General features: G+C 43.5%; 1 protein-coding gene across 1 annotated transcript in view; it reads right to left on the bottom strand.

Moving 5' to 3' along the window:
- The window catches only part of impg1a (interphotoreceptor matrix proteoglycan 1a), a gene marked incomplete at its 5' end in the record, with an annotated part of 65317 nt that overhangs the window by 17281 nt on the left and 31604 nt on the right, over window positions 1–16432 (bottom strand). Inside the window, 7 exons of the mRNA XM_079526321.1 lie at window positions 635–854; window positions 5105–5258; window positions 6148–6374; window positions 7660–7919; window positions 9579–11253; window positions 11913–11962; window positions 12053–12249. Coding sequence (XP_079382447.1) covers window positions 635–854; window positions 5105–5258; window positions 6148–6374; window positions 7660–7919; window positions 9579–11253; window positions 11913–11962; window positions 12053–12249 — 2783 coding nt within the window. The remainder of the gene's footprint in view (window positions 1–634; window positions 855–5104; window positions 5259–6147; window positions 6375–7659; window positions 7920–9578; window positions 11254–11912; window positions 11963–12052; window positions 12250–16432) is intronic.

Genomic DNA, 16432 nt, shown 5'->3' with positions numbered 1-16432 from the left:
TAGGCTACTTATCTGTCAGCGTGCGTGCGTGCGTGTTATACTTATGGAGAGCACAAATATAGTAGAATATATGAGAAATAGAGAATGTATATATCTCTGCTGTCTGGAAGAAGCAACCTAACTACAACATCCAGCTCAATTGTAGTCGAAGCACTTCTTAATACTTTCCATTGATTCAAGATGTTTTTAAACAACACACAGATGTAAAGGGAGTTCAATAACATCGATTTAAAAATAAATCTAAAACCTGCTTTATTCCGGACAGCAACAACAGTTATGTTTCCAATTAGAAAAGAAATCCGGTTAGTGTTAGGAATAGACATTTAGAGGTTAGGTTTTGGGTTGAGAGATTCGAGTTATGCCTGATTTACACCTATATGCACGCTGGTGTCGTGCACCAAAACATTGCAGATCTACAAGCACACAACGCATCACGCTGGTGTGATGTGTGCTTGTAGATGAAAAGAAAAGTGTGTGTGTGTGTGTGTGTGTGTGTGTGTGTGTGTGTGTGTGTGTGTGTGTGTGTGTGTGTGTGTGTGTGTGTGTGTGTGTGTGTGTGTGTGTGTGTGTGTGTGTGTGTGTGTGTGTGTGTGTGTGTGTGTGTGTGCGCGAGCGAGCGAGCGAGCGAACATACCTGGCTCTATATCCAGTGATTGTGTGTCTATGTGGATGTGCAGGCGCTGGGCTGCGTCGCTGCAGAACCTCTCCAGCACACAGTGGACAGCCTGTGTGATGTTGTACGGAACGGAGCTGGCAAACTGCATCTTACTGTTCACCACCACACTGCCCTGCCGGAAGTTCAGGATCTCCAGCTTCCTGAAGCCCGTCAGGTTGGACTGAAGGTACGGCAGCAGCTACAAACAAAGGATTTTTTTGGCTTTTTAGTCGCGTGATAATAAGTTCCATATAGTTTCCAAGCAGTGGGTCGGGACCCATTTGTGGGTCACACACGGACCAATTTTCACGACTTGAGTAAAAATCCCAATTGTCTTTTCCTATACACTTATTTCTTTTCCTACAATATATTTTTTCAAAAGTAACGTTATAAATTTTAACAAACAAATCTAAGAAATTCCATAAATAAAAATGACGTGAAAATAGCTGAAAATGTAGATCGCAAAGACTGTAGCCTACAGGTAGACCACATGACATTCCCCTAAAATATCTATAATTGAAATATATATTTTTGCCATCCGTCACTTGCATTAAGGTGACTTGATTGATTGATTGATAAAAAGGGCCTGTTAGCTCAAACCCACAATGCAATAGAATGTTGCGCACACAAACATCAGTAGCATTACAATGTAGTAGCATGTACAATGTTAAAACTGTAAGGAATTGTGAAGACATAAGTACGGCCTTGAAAGAGCTCATTATTGTGGTTGTCAATGCGATAAAGAAACCACTCACAAATTCCAGAACACAATGAATAATAAAACATGTTCATCTGTATATGAGAACATGGGCTTTGTAAGTGATAATTGCTATGTTTTTCACGGTCACCTCTGGGGTGATCCAGTACATGCCCCCCCCCCCCCCCCCCCCCCCCCTGCCGGCTTACAATTGAATCCTACCCCAGCTGTGCCTCTCCTATGCCAGTGTTTGCCACCCACCTCCCAATGCACACACACACACGCACGCATGCACGTACGCACGCACAAGCGCACGCACGAGCACTTTGTTTGCTAACCTATCAACATTTCCTCCCTTTGTGCTTCACATTGATGTTACATGTGTGGGAGTTATGGTAAAGTTATACCGTTGAAAAGGGGAAAGGACATGCACATCCCCAACCCAAACATGGGCAGGTGCTGAATCACGAACAGTACAAAGAGAAAATAAGAATGTGACAGATGCTTTATTGCACCAAAACATTTCGAGCTAAACGCTCTTCCTCAGACTTGGCATGACACTCAGCCTGAATTTACATTTCGCTTCACACTCCATTATTCAGTCTGAAGCCCTCTCAGCGCAGCTGTTTTCCCAGAGGGGGGGCATGGCCAAAGTGGGACTCTTTGGCGATTGGTTCATATACTAGATTATCCCGATTGGCCAGGCTGCCACTTAGATTTTCAACCAAGGGGCCTTCTACAGCGTCACCAGGCCCTGAATGCGAGGCTAGTGATCTGCTAGCGATACAGGGGCTGGAGCCAGGCTACCTCAGACTTCAAAAGTTACATATAGTAACAAACAGACAGACCAAAACTAATTTGAGTACTTTTTCCACCACCACCATCGAGCTCCTGCTACTTTTACCGAACAACCTACTTTTGACATTGTAATTCCCATATCTTAATTGTTTTCCTCAGCTCATATGCCCTTACTGAATTGCTACTTGGTAGTACAATGACAAATATATTTCCCCAGCCTAACATTAAACTTGTTCAATTAGTTTCTCTGATCATCCAAATCATTACAGTGAAAACTAGAGCATGGCAAAGAAAGAGGCCATTCAAGACTCAAGACCTATTTTTGAAGATTTTTTATTTTTACATTTTGGGAAATGTCAGCCCATGATGACATGACTAAAATTGGGACACCTGGTTCATCATGCAGAAAAGGAAACATCACATATCGATGGATGGGTGTAGATTGAGATTGAATAGTGCCAAATTAGGATTAACCCAATCTGAGCCAAAATGAGATAATCTCGTGAATAGCTATTGTATCCACCTGAACCAAAACGAGATTACGAGATTTGATTAAGTAGCATTAATCCAGCATTAAAATAATATTTTAGATTTTTTTTGAGGAGCGACAGCCCCGCCCCCCGCTATTCACTTCAATGGAAGTTGCTCAGTGGCGTTTTGAAGGACCCGGAAGAATGACGAAGTCTTCCGGGTAGTACCCCTCAAGCATTGATATGATTGGTTGGCTCCTATCATAGTACCCCTCGTGCTGTTCTTGTGGTACCTCTGCGTCATGTCCTACGTCACAATTAATTCATAAATGTAACCTGGGCCCAGCCCACCTGCAGTACCAGGTTGTGACCAGTAGGGAGACGGCTTCAACGTTTCCCAGCCATTCTGGGGGCTTGCAGGCAGGCTTGATCAGCTGGTTCTGCCGTTGCTCAGGAGATCAGGGTTCAAATCCAAGGTAGAAAGTACCACACTCCATATTCATGAAATATCTAAAAAGCTTAATTCCGTTTTAGCTCGAACGTTTTGGAATACACATGATATTACTCAAAGATATTATCTTTGAAAAAACACACTTGACAGTTCAAAACAAATGCATATCAAACCACAGAATTATATGATAAGTATACTTAACCCAGTCTGACTTATGCAGACAAGGGCACCATATTTTCCCCCAGACAGGGACCTGCGGACCCTTTATCTCTAAATCAAACTAGCATGAATAGCCTATCTACAAACTCACATTGCAATACAATGTGTTGAGCTTGTTTTGGCTATTTTTGTCATTTCTTTGACATTCATTTTCCCCTGGTTATTCATCAGGATGGGGGACAATTATTTTCCTAGTGACTGCAACTTTCAACCAAACAACATGATACAGATCTATGAGCACTCAAATCAAGTGGTTTTTTTAATTGTGGTGAAAACCAGGACAATTTGGCAGTGAATGTTGAACATAGAGATATTGGTCTATTTGTGGTCAGCACTGGTTGGCTGCACCTGGCCGGCAGGGCACTTCTCCATGGATGCAGTGCCCTGTTGGCCAGGTGTGGCTGATGCTATAGCTGGTGCTGGTTGCACCTCAGTGATGGCTGCGCCCGGGGCGCCCCTCTGTGGATTAGTCTAGTTGGATAGCCTCAGATAATCACTGCTCGACCCGCCAAATGGAGAGTGTAGTGCCTGTAGTGGTTGAGGGTTGAAACACTCTAAGAAGGTTGGAGACCACTTGATGAATTATCTTCCAGGCCAAGGCTTCATCCATTAGAAATGGATTATAATCGCATATTTTCCAAACATCTACTACAGTGGTATCAAGGGCAAGACCACCAGATTTGTGAACAGCTTTCACCCGCCTACCATCAAACTGCTGAACAATGCTAGCCTGGCTAATAAGCCAGACCGAATCAGCCGTTGGCAAAAGAAAAATTGCCTGCCGGCGGATTACGGTCTGGAGAGGCTCAATTGTACGCCCATTTCCTACACCAGAGAACTGGTGTGGCCAATCGGGACACGGTATGCAATATGGGCGGGCTTTGGTACAGTGACGTTCAATGCTTGAGACCTTTGACTGACAGTAGCTCTGACCAATTGCGTCAAAGAGAAAATGTTTGAACCCGCCCCCCGGGAAACAAGATCCATACACAGCATCTCCAGACTCAAATACCACACGACAGTGTGATTTGAGTCTGGCTTATTAGCCAGGCTAGAACAATGCCTGATCACTGCCTATCACCAGACAGGCAGTCAACTGGAAGATATACCCGCATATCATATGTTCCTCTGTGCTGACTTCACTTTTTTTTGGCACCTAATGTCTAATCATGTACATATACCTGCCCGCTATGTGCAGTATGTGGACTAACCAATGTACACTTTCACACCTTATGCTTAAACATCATGTACATAGAGCGCCGAAGTCCTGACAACACTCGCTCATCTCCTCGATTCCCCTGGTTCACGGAAATCATTTCTCTATGGAGAATAACATGGGGTGATCTTAATACTTACTATAAGCATTGTGGTCCAAAAATATTGAGCTTTAAACATTTTGATTGTCATGATAATATCATCAATCGCAAATTATTTTATTTGATGTCCTTTTCACATGGTCCCATCCCTAGTCTCTGGCCACCATAAATACTGCAGACTCACATGTCATCTGCTCTGCCAGCAATGTGGGTGAGCGAACGATGAAATCTCATTAGAATACATGTTTTTCAATGAGACTGTCCTGACGTACCGCGAGCGTGCAGTGACGTCGTTCACCCCTCCTATATTCGCTCGCAGAATCTCTATTTGAGTGATGTTTCGCGGCCTCAAACACTTTTATTGGTTGAAATCTACATGCTACTATTTATCGGTTATTTGATTGGTTCAGGCAACGTCGCAATGCAATGGTTTTTCACACGATATCGCCGTCGGAACACTCGCCCCTTCCCTGTGTAGATGAGGTGTCATGCACTCACCACGTCCATGAAGGAGCTCTCCAGCGACCTGTACTCCTCAGTGTTTCTGTTGAAGAGGTCCTCGGAGAACTTCATGTTGGTGACGCGCAGGCTGAAGAACACCACCAGCTCATCGCCGTGGCTGGCCGTCGTCATGGAGGGCGTGGTCATGTACCTGTTATACAAAAGCATTAGTGTCTCCACCAGGCCAAAGGCATGCGGAGAGAGTATGTTTTGCACTCCGTCTGTCAGTTTGTGCGTCCGTCCGTCCGTCTGCGTACAGCTAATCTCCGGCACTGTCTACCCGGTCGATGCCAAACTTTGCACACACACTCCCTGGATGGCAACGACGAACCTCTGGCACAAACTTTCCAGAACGGCTTGTTATAGAAAAAGTTTGCAGGATTTGCCCATTTTGAACAAAAAGCCTCAAATCATGAACGCAGCATGCAATTTACGTGAAATCTTTCCAACCAACAGGTAGATTTTTGCAAAACACATTTTTGGAACAAAATGCCTCAAATCATCCAATTGCCATCAAAGGCGTAAGAATGGCACCATTTTCTCATTGGCCTATTATAGCGCCACCAGGAGGCACAACCTGACCTGGTGGAGACCTGTGCCCCGAGGGGCACTTTTTCTAGTTCAGCCTGTTCTGCCTGTTTCTACAACTGTCCATGCCTAACAGAAACAAACTTTTCAGTATTACCCGTATTGCTTCCAATATCATCGGACACCCACACTGTCTGATATGAACAATAAGGCCATCACACGGCTAGCACTTTCAATATCACATGACACTGATCCCCTGTATCCCCTGTATCGCTTTTTCACCTTTTTTCAGCTTCATCCCCTCTGCCATCGTGGAATTAAACAAACTGGCCCGCCGATAGGATGGTTCTGTACACAGTAGGTACCTCATGTTTTTGTATTGTCTTGGTGTAATGTTTTCTGTACTATGTGTTGTTTTGTTGTGGGTGTTGAACAGACCTGTGAAGATGAATATCCTTCAGGTCAATAAAGATTATTATTATTATTATTATTTGTATTATTATTATTATTACCTCAGCGGAGGCGGGGCTGTGACGCCACGCAGTGTGGCTTCTTCCTCTTCCTCCTCGCCGGCGGCGGCCACGGGATAATATCCGCTCCCCTCGACGGAAGGCTCAGCGGGAGTGGGGGGGTCCTCCATGTCCCCCGCGGGAGTGGGGGGGTCCTCCATGTCCCCCCCGAACATTTGGCCCAGAGCCGACAGCCAGTCCCCGAGTTGGTCGAGCTCGGCCGCGAGGTCCTGCAATGTAGTGTTGTTTTTTGACAGGAAATTTGGATTTAGTTTTTTTTTTGTCTTTTGACTAAAATTCCATTTGGTTTTAGTCACGTTATAGACCAGGGGTGCCCACACATTTATGACGTGAGATCTAATTTCAAAATGACCAGCTCAACAAGATCTACCGACTGAAAAAATAAGTGTACCATTGCTGAAAATAGTTTAAATATATAATGTACCTGGGGGGGCTTTGGAATAGGGAGAAATTATGACAGGCAGTTTCTGCTGTCAAAATATGTCCCCCCCGTATTTAACTTAAACGCCCAATGTATTCTCAATGGCAATAGCACAAACTTTGCCATGCTACTAGTCCTACATACTTACACCTAGAAACCCCATTCAAACCTATTTAGGTTCATCTTACGGTGGACATGTTTGCCTGAAAAGAAATCTTTTAAATGTTTCATAGTTTTAGAAATATAGTGCTTTCAAATTTGAGAAATTCACAATGGGGCTCAATGGCAGATATTGGCACGTCAAAAAAAGCACTTTCACCTAGAAACTCCATTCACACTTTTTATAATTCAGCTTACTGTGGAGACACATGCTGGAACTTTTTACTTTGAAATGATTTGTAGTTTCGGAGTTATTTAACTTAAACGCCCAATGCATTCTCAATGGCAATTACACAAACTTTGGCATGCTACTTGTCCTACATACTTACACCTAGAAACCCCATTCAAACCTATTTAGGTTCATCTTACGGTGGACGTGTTTGCCTGAAAATAAATCTTTAAAATGTTTCATAGTTTTAGAAATATATAGTGCAAGGACACTTCGACACCAACTCTGGGGGAGCCCGGGTTCGAACTGGCAACCTTGCAGTTACCATCCAGCCACTCTACCCCCTGAGCCAACGCCGCCCTGTTTTGGTTTGGTTTTACTATAGTTTATGACAGAATGGAGAGAGAAAGCTAAATTCATTGACAAAGTACATTTGGAATTTGTCACCCATCCTACACACCCTATAGTATAGGGTGTGTAGGATGGGTGACAAATATCATAAGATTTTAGTCGATTAAAACTACAGCTAAGTCTGTAGACAAATTTGTATTTTGGCAAGCCTTGATGGCATCATGATTGGCTGATTTAACACTTGGTTGCATGGTGACAATAGCCGATTGCATGGTGAAAATAGCCGATCTACAAGCTTGTAGAGCGGCTATTTTCACATTTTTTATTTCATTTTCCTCTGTGAAAAAAGGTAGTCGCCGAACATTTTTCGTCATAGTTCTAGTCAACAATATACCTGCAGGGTCATAATGATGTCGTCATCGTCGTCATCAGGGATCGGTTGAGTAGCTTGAGTTTGGTCGACGTGCTCCACTTCCTCCAGGTCTTCATCTATGACGACCACGACAGGCTGCTTTACGACAGGCGGCGAGGAGGGCGCAGCGGAGAATGTAGCCGGAGGCGTGGGCAGGGCGTCTGGAAGGGGTTCTTCTGTCACACCGACATCTATATCTTCTCTGGATGAATCGCTTTCCTCCGCCTGTGCTGGCAAAACATCTGTGATAAATAAAATAAAAAAATTGAATGAAGTTATGATTCGGCCAGAAAATATTTCCTGACATTGCATAATCCATTCCCCAAGGTTCTGATGCATAATGCATTCATAGTGCTTTATATTCTCCAGGTAGAAGCCATTACGATTACGCTGCCAGGGATGAATGCCTGTATGGGCGTGGGTGTGGGTGTGTGTGCGTGTGTGTGTGTGTGTGTGTGTGTGTGTGTGTGTCCAGAGATAGTTTCACAAACCGCAAGGCCTATCAAGGCTACATTTCTTGGGTGCTGCTGCTAGTCGGCCAAAGACTAGCACATTTGTTGTTTCCATGTTCCCATATGTTTTATATTTGATGAAATATCAACCCTTATTTTTTATAATGGACATCAAAAGGGGCTCAAGGCTGAAACCTTGAGTCCTACGTACGTTCATGAATCATACGAATGACCTCACAGGCTGGCCACGCGAGGACCCAGATGCACATTGGAGCCATGCTGTTCCCATGTGGATCCACATGATCCAATTTATACGAAGCAAATACAGTATAGAAATATCACAGCTGTCTAGTAAGTTACGGAGTCTAGTTATTGCGTTTGTGCGGTGTTTCAAATAATAAAAAGACCGACGCAGCCTCACACCACACCACTAACAACGAAACACCAAAATATCTCAAAGGAAAGTTAGTTATAGACAATGTACAATATATTGGTTATTCCACATACTCTTAGCTCTATGATGGATGCGTTTGTCCTATACTCCTGGTTGGTGTTTGGGGTTTTAAGGATCTCAAAAAAGTTGATTCTATCCAGAATAGAGCCATGAGGTGTTTCCTTGGGGTACATGCATATACTTCTCTTGCAATGGGTTGGGAATTAGGATTAGGATTAGGCAAGAGGCAGAAGTGATACGCTTGTGGAACCGTCTCATTAATCTGCCAGAAGGTATAAAATAGCAAAAAAGGTCTTCAACTGGGATAAGGCACACAATGGCCTCTGGATAAAGGAAGTTCTTTCTAGTCTCAGAGAGGCAGATTTAGCTTTATATCTTTCATAATGTGCTTTGATGAACATTAATATGTTGAAACAAAAAAATATTTTGTAATTACAAAGATTAATGGTCAAACGACGTATGGTCTAAGCTAAGCCAATACTGAGAACTGGTATCCTGCCTCTTGCTATTGAGGGAGATCGGTTCTCAGTGGTTATTAAATTGTGAAGTAAGACGGCACAGTTTATTTCTAGAGCCTGGAGACAATCTCAGCTCTTCAAGTTGGTCCGGTGTCCAGTCTCCTGTTATGATGTGAGGTAACAGGCCCAATGTTGTATTTTATTTTATGTTGGATTATTATAATTATGGAATCTGCCATGTAGCCTATATGAAGCTTGAGAGTTTTTAGTTGGCTATTCATTGTCGTCATGTCGGCTCATTATCTATGTAAAATTAAATGTAAAAGTGTTCTGTAAGTCTGGGCTGGGCTTCCTTGGAAGCATGCCCCTTAAATAAAGAATCAATCAAACAATCAATCAATCAATGATATACAATAAGATTGTATAATTATTGTCTGTAACGTTGAAGGGAAATGTGTCATGCATACAGTACCATACAGTAGTTTAGTGACTTTCATACATATGTGGACAAATACTTATCTATTATCTGTTCCTCACCTGCTACCCCAGTGTCTTCCACATCTTGAAGCTCACTCCCATTTGTTTCGGCCTGTGTCTCCTCTCCATGCACCTCATCCTGGACATCATCACTGTCGACATCCTCTGCACCAAAGACGTCACCTCGAATGGGATGGTCAGCGACCTGGGTTTCGGTTGACACAATGGGGAGATCGTCCTCACTGCCAGGATGGTGGTAGTCTGGTTCCAGGGGTAGGAGTATTTGAATGCTCTCAGCTGGTGGCTCAGTAACAATGGCCTCCTGCTCTGGTTCTAGAATCACAACGGCCTCCTGCTGTAATTCTGGCTCATCAATAACCTCCATTTCCTGATCTACAACAACTACTTCCTCTTTTATTTCCGGTGCAGGAGCTTCATCACCTGGTTTCACAAGATCAGCTACTTCCTCCTCTGATGCATCTGAATTCTCAACAACCTCCTTGTCCTCTTCTGATTCTGGGACCTCAGACAACTCTGGTTCCTTAGGTTCTGAAGCTTCAATCACCACCTCTTCTGGTTCTGATACCTTAACTTCCTCCTCACCTGGATCTATGACCGCAACAACCTCATCTGTTTGAACCCCATCCTCCTGTGGTTCTGATTCTTCTGGACTATCGGCAACAGTATAATCTGCCTCCTCGTGTGCTTCTGAAGCAACATACTGATCATCTGGTTCCAGAACCTCTTCTATTGGGTCCGGAACATCATCTACCTTATCTTCTGTAACATCAGCTTGCTTTTCCTCAGCTTCAAAGACGACAGCAACGTCTTCTTCTGGTTCTGGCTCTTCTTCTGGTTCTACTGCTGGGGAATACTCTAAACCCTTAAATGCTTCCTCTATTACTACATCATCTAACTCTTCCTTGGGTTCTGGTACATCGACCGCCTTTTCCTCTGGAGCTTCGACAGTCTCTTCTTCTGGTTCTGATTCTGAAACTACTACCTCTTTTTGTACTTCCAAATATTCTTCTACTTCTTCCTGTACTTCTGCGACCGTTTCATCTTGTGATTCTGAAACATCAAAAGCGTCCTCTTCTGCTTCGACAGCTTCCTCCGCTGATCTGGAAACCTCTACTTCCTCTTCTTCTGGTCCTAGAAGTTGCACAATATTTTCTTCTGCCTCTGAAGCAACCTCTTCTTGCGCCGCAACTGATTCTTCCTCGACGACCTCTTCACCCTCTGACACTGACACATCCGCCGCCTCTGCCTCTGCCACCACCTCAGGCAACTGAATGGCGGCGGTAGGGGGGGCAGTGTCTAAACTGGTGCTTTCATCCTCTGGGGATATGGCTTCCTCTAATATCAGGATAGGAGGTATGTGGCTCTGTGGCTGGTCCGTCTCCAGCTCGAGAATCACAGCGGTCATTGTCGGGTTGTAGTCTCTGACGAGCTCGCCAAACTCATCGTGATGAATGGTCTCGATCACATACGTGACTGCCACCTCTTCCTCTCCAACCTCCACCTCGTCAGTCGAAGGTCCGGGCTCACTGACGATAACTGTCTCTATCATGTCCTCGGGCATAGGCTGAGGTTCTTCTTCCGTTGTGGTGTCCAGCAGGGTCACAAGAGCATTTTCTTTCTCCACAGGTGTCAGCGGAACCTCCAGGCGTAGTTTGTCTTCCTCCAGCTCATCGGGGGAAACTTCAAACTCGTTGTGTGAATCAGGCTCACTGGCCTGTGAAATAGCAAAGATATATAACATTATGACTATATGATTGAAGAGCAGGGGGTATAAGTAGGACAGGGTTTCTAAAAGTGGGTGCCGTGGCACAAGTCCAAGGCTTCCTCGGGAATACTTATTAATAATATATAACTTCAGTTGAACCACTTAGACCTCTAGACTTCGCAAAACAGATCTCAGTTGCACTGTACTTGGTGAGTTATTTCTCTACACCATAATCTCTCATCAAAAAAAATAGAAGATCTAAAAGCTCACAATGCGTCAGCTTGTTGATTGGCTATTTTTGGTGAAAGTCCGTCCGTCCCTTTCTGGGGTTAAACGTTAATTTTCAATCTGTCAACAGGTATTCTCTCATGTTTTCCTCGAAATATTTGCATATTTATGTACCGTACTATGACATATAAGATATAATTCTAAGAAATGAACAGTGTAATTCAAGAGGTGCCATTGATGAAAAAGTTACTTACAGGGGTGCCCTGAGTCAAAAGAGTTTGATATGTTTTTCTCTGAAATTATTAGTAATTTTCTTCATGATCCAATTTACAAAGTACATATGTAGATGAATTACTATTAATCACTATTATGCATACAGTAACAATACAGTATACTTTTTTAGTAGAACCTTCAATTCAGTCAGACTGTTTCGCACTTACTTCCGCTGAAATTGATGAGATTAACGATGAAGCTGGAATAATGATTATTTCTGTAGAAAAAGGAAAACAAAAAAAAATGATATTCATAATTCACAACATTGATATTTCACAGGCACTATAATAAGATTATTGTCCTATACCTGGTTCAAAATTCAGTGAGTCTAGATCAATTGGCAGAGAGGCCTCTTCGCGTAAAGCCGTGGTGATGATTTCCTGCAGACTGGGCTCAGTTGAAGTGTCCAGCGGTGCTGTTCCATCATCTGAACTGTCTGAGCTGACGCCGGGGGAACTGACCTCGAAAAGCAGAGAATAGTGCACTGATACTCCTCCGCTGGCTCTGAAAGAAGAATACGCATGACAGAAAGCAATTATTATTATTATTATTATTATTATTATTATTATTATTATCTATTATACATTTGAAAAGGTGTCCCCAAGACAGGAACAAGGAACAAAAGGCACCAGCTACTACGTCACTGACACGCTGGGTGCCGAAGCCGAAGCAGGAGCAACACACACTGCAACAACACACTAACACGTCACAGACTTACCCTCCGCGTCGTTCGTTCCCTATCTCCTCATGTCGCGCCGCACGGCCACACTCAACAACACCCGCGTAAACATTGACATCGCACTGCCACTAAAGCCGGCTCCCGTCCACACTCGCAAACAATATCAATATCAATAACAAACACAAACACGCCACAAGCACCGACACCCCCGCCTAATTTGTTGCCACGTCTATGAACACAAGCACAGAAAAAATGCCATTCAACACGCTACTTACAACTCGCTTACAATTCGCAGACCTGGCAACACTGCATCCCGTGATTCCACTCTTTTCATTGGCTGCGCCGCCAACATTGTCAAACGTTGTTGCCACGTCTATGTAAACAAGGCCGCAAACCCTGACTTCCTACAGCCTACAGCCTATACTTTCACACACTACCACTCGCTTACAATACGTGGACCTGGCAACACTACATCACCCCTTCCCAATGGCTCAAAACCCCACCACGTGACCCACGTGTGTTTCGTGTTACCTTTCACACTTCCGGAAACACTACCGGAAGTTACACGGCACACACACACACACACACACACACACGCACACACACACACGTGCGCGCGCGCACACACACACACACACACACACACACACACACACACACACACACAGTGTACAGCCTGCCGGAAACCAAAAGTAGAAGAAGAAGAAGAACAACAACACAGGTTCTACACTGATTCTAACTTCGATGGAGAGCGCCGCGATTACATACACAGTTACAATCATGCAAACACGACCGCGTCGACACCTGGCGTGGTACAATCAGGACGAACCGAGGCGCATATATGGATCACAACAACAACACTACACGCACACGCTGCAACAACGCGCTGCAACACAAAACGTAAGTCACGTATGTAACTATGGTTCTATGAATCATGGATGACTGCTTAACACTGGATGATTGGCGTCCAGTGTTAGGATGAAATAGAACAGCTGTGTACAACGCAGTGTCACTGCAGACACGTGTGTGTGTGTGTGGTGTGTGTGTGCGTGCGTGCGCGGGGGGGGGGGATTTTCGATCGCCTCGCGATGCAGCTGAAATGGCACGCACACACACACACACGCCACAAAACGCTAATAATAATAATAATAATACAACATCATAACACTACACTAATCATAACAACAGTACAGAACAGTACAGTACACATGAGTACAGTACAGAAAGAAAGCTCAGAATATTACTCCATGTCATAATAATAATAATAAAAAATAATAACACAACACTAATAACTATAATATCAACAGTACAGAGAACAGTACAGTACATCAGAATATTAATCCATGTAATAATAATAATAACAATAAATAAGAACACAACACTAATAACAGTACAGAGAACAGTACAGTACACATGAGTACAGTACAGTATACTGTTCCTGCGCCTTGCCATGCTCTCTTTCAATCATAATAATAATAATAAATAACAACACTACACTAATAACAACAATAATATCAACAATACAGCGAACACTACAGTACACATGAGTACAGTACAGTACAGAAAGAAAGCTCACATCAGAATATTAATCCATGTAATAATAATAATAAATAATAACACAACACTACTAACTATAATATCAACAGTACAGAGAACAGTACAGTACAGTACATCAGAATATTAATCCATGTAATAATAATAATAATAAAAAATAACACTAATACAACAGTACAGAGAACAGTACAGTACAGTACACATGAGTACAGTACAGTACAAAGACTTACAGTACAGTACAGTACAGTACAGTATACTGTTCCTGCGCCTTGCCATGCTCGCTTTCATACGCACATACACAAAACCAAACAGGGCCACTCAGCCAGCTTGGCAACTTTGCGCTTTCCAAGCAAATGCATAAATGGAAACATCATGGCTTGCCATTGCCTTCTTCCCATTTGCGACGCATCGCATGGCGTTAGGATGAGCGGGCCGAAGGCCCGCGAAATTCTAGTACAATACATCTGGAAACAAGCGATGAGGAAAATGAGTCAATAGCATTGTGATTGTATCATCTGTCTGTGTTACAAGTTGATGTTTCCAATAATCTGGTCAGCTAGTGAGAAAGGATACCGTTATATAAATGCACCATTTACCATGTTCCTTCCTTCCTTCCTTACAAACACCCCTTTTAGTGCACATCGATGTCATACTGTAGGCCTACATGTCAAAAATGTCATACATCAAACTCAATAAGCCAAAACAACAGAAGACAAGTCTATGGAAACTAAGGCATCAGACCAGGCCGTGCCTAAATCCACAATGTGAATGCTGAATGTGCTATAGTGACCTTGAATTTAAGACACGCTTATAAACAAAGACAAATCCAAGGGTGCTTTATGTTTATAAGGTCAGCAAGCTCATGCAAAATTCAGATGGCCATTGTCTCAGAGACATACAGTATTTATTGGACGTGGACTTGTGTGTTGGTGTTGTAGGCTACTCTATGAAATATTAGTAGGAGTGCATGCGTAGCTCAGATGCAATAATTTATTGAGACATTAAAAAATAAGTTCAATCAGCTATAAGCTGCCTTCCACAGTATTGATTGATGAAGGCATAGCTTACCTGCGCTGAAATATGAATGTCTCGATAAATTGCATTGGACGACAGCACAAACACGTATTTTTATGCGTGTTTTCATTGGCCGGCATGTCATCATTACAGGTGATCATTGACTATTTCCACAGTGTTTACTGTCAGCGAGAACGCCTTCTGTATTATACAGCACATCTTTTCTATACTTGTGATAAAGGCAACATGGATTTGCAGTATTGACTGTTGAAAAATACACGATTGCTGAACACACACACGCACACGCACACGCACACGCACACGCACAGCATGAATAAACTGTGTCGCAGTATTGGACACACTGAACAAGCACAACATTCTCAGAATGCAGAGCACAGATGACCAATGCATTTCTGAAAATCATAACTCCATCATAACTCCATCAAAAACATCATCAATATTCAGTGCAGCCAGTGACGGTGGAGAATAAATTGTTCAACAGTGACTCTGATTTGACTGATAATGATGGAAACTGTGTGTGTGTGTGTGTGTGTGTGTGTGTGTGTGTGTGTGTGTGTGTGTGTGTGTGTGTGTGTGTGTGTGTGTGTGTGTGTGTGTGTGTGTGTGTGTGTGTGTGTGTGTGTGTGTGTTCTTGCATAGCCTGCCCTACTGTACGTGTGAGGACCCCACCCACAAATATGTAGAATTTGATAAATATAACTTTAGCTCCGCTTCGAATGCTAACAGTGAATTGAAAGGGACAAAGTCACATTTAATCACTGCATTGAATGCTCTCAGTAACCAGATCTATACTGACCTACAGAGATCTCAGTAGGCTGCATCCTGTGCGTTGATCATGAGGCTACTGTTTTGTCAGCAACGAAACTGACTTATGTGGCCTGTTAAGACTGATATGATGTTAAGGGACTTACGTGGCCTGTTAAGACTGATATGATGTTAAGGGACTTACGTGGCCGGTTAAGACTGATATGATGTTAGGCTACTTACGTGGCCGTTAGATTCAGGGCTAGTAATGTCGGTAGAGGTGAGAGCGGTGGCATGTAGGCCAGCTAGGCCACAACGGGGGAAGACAAGGTAACGAGGCAAGGCCAGCTAGGCCACAACGGGGGAAGACAAGGTAACGAGGCAAGGCCAGCTAGGCCACAACGGGGGAAGACAAGGTAACAAGGAAGGGCAGCCTATAAACTCGACTGTTGTTACCGCGTTAACACCGCTTAGCGTTTCCAAACTCGCCTGCCAGCCATGCTAATGAGGGGAAAGTCTTTACATCTCATGTTAGCAGGGACGGGATCTAATCTAGTCTGTCAGCTCATGGATTTTGGTTTGTGTTTTGTAAGGATGTGTCTAACAGATATGATATGATGTGATTGATTGATGGATGATGTCTCTATCCCTCTCTCTCTCTCTCTCTCTCTCTCT

The sequence above is a fragment of the Electrona antarctica genome (genome assembly GCF_951216825.1).
Source record: "Electrona antarctica genome assembly, chromosome: 17".
Lineage (NCBI taxonomy): Eukaryota > Metazoa > Chordata > Actinopteri > Myctophiformes > Myctophidae > Electrona > Electrona antarctica.
Note: the sequence above shows the minus strand (reverse complement) of the source record. Positions and strands in the feature narration are given on the sequence as shown.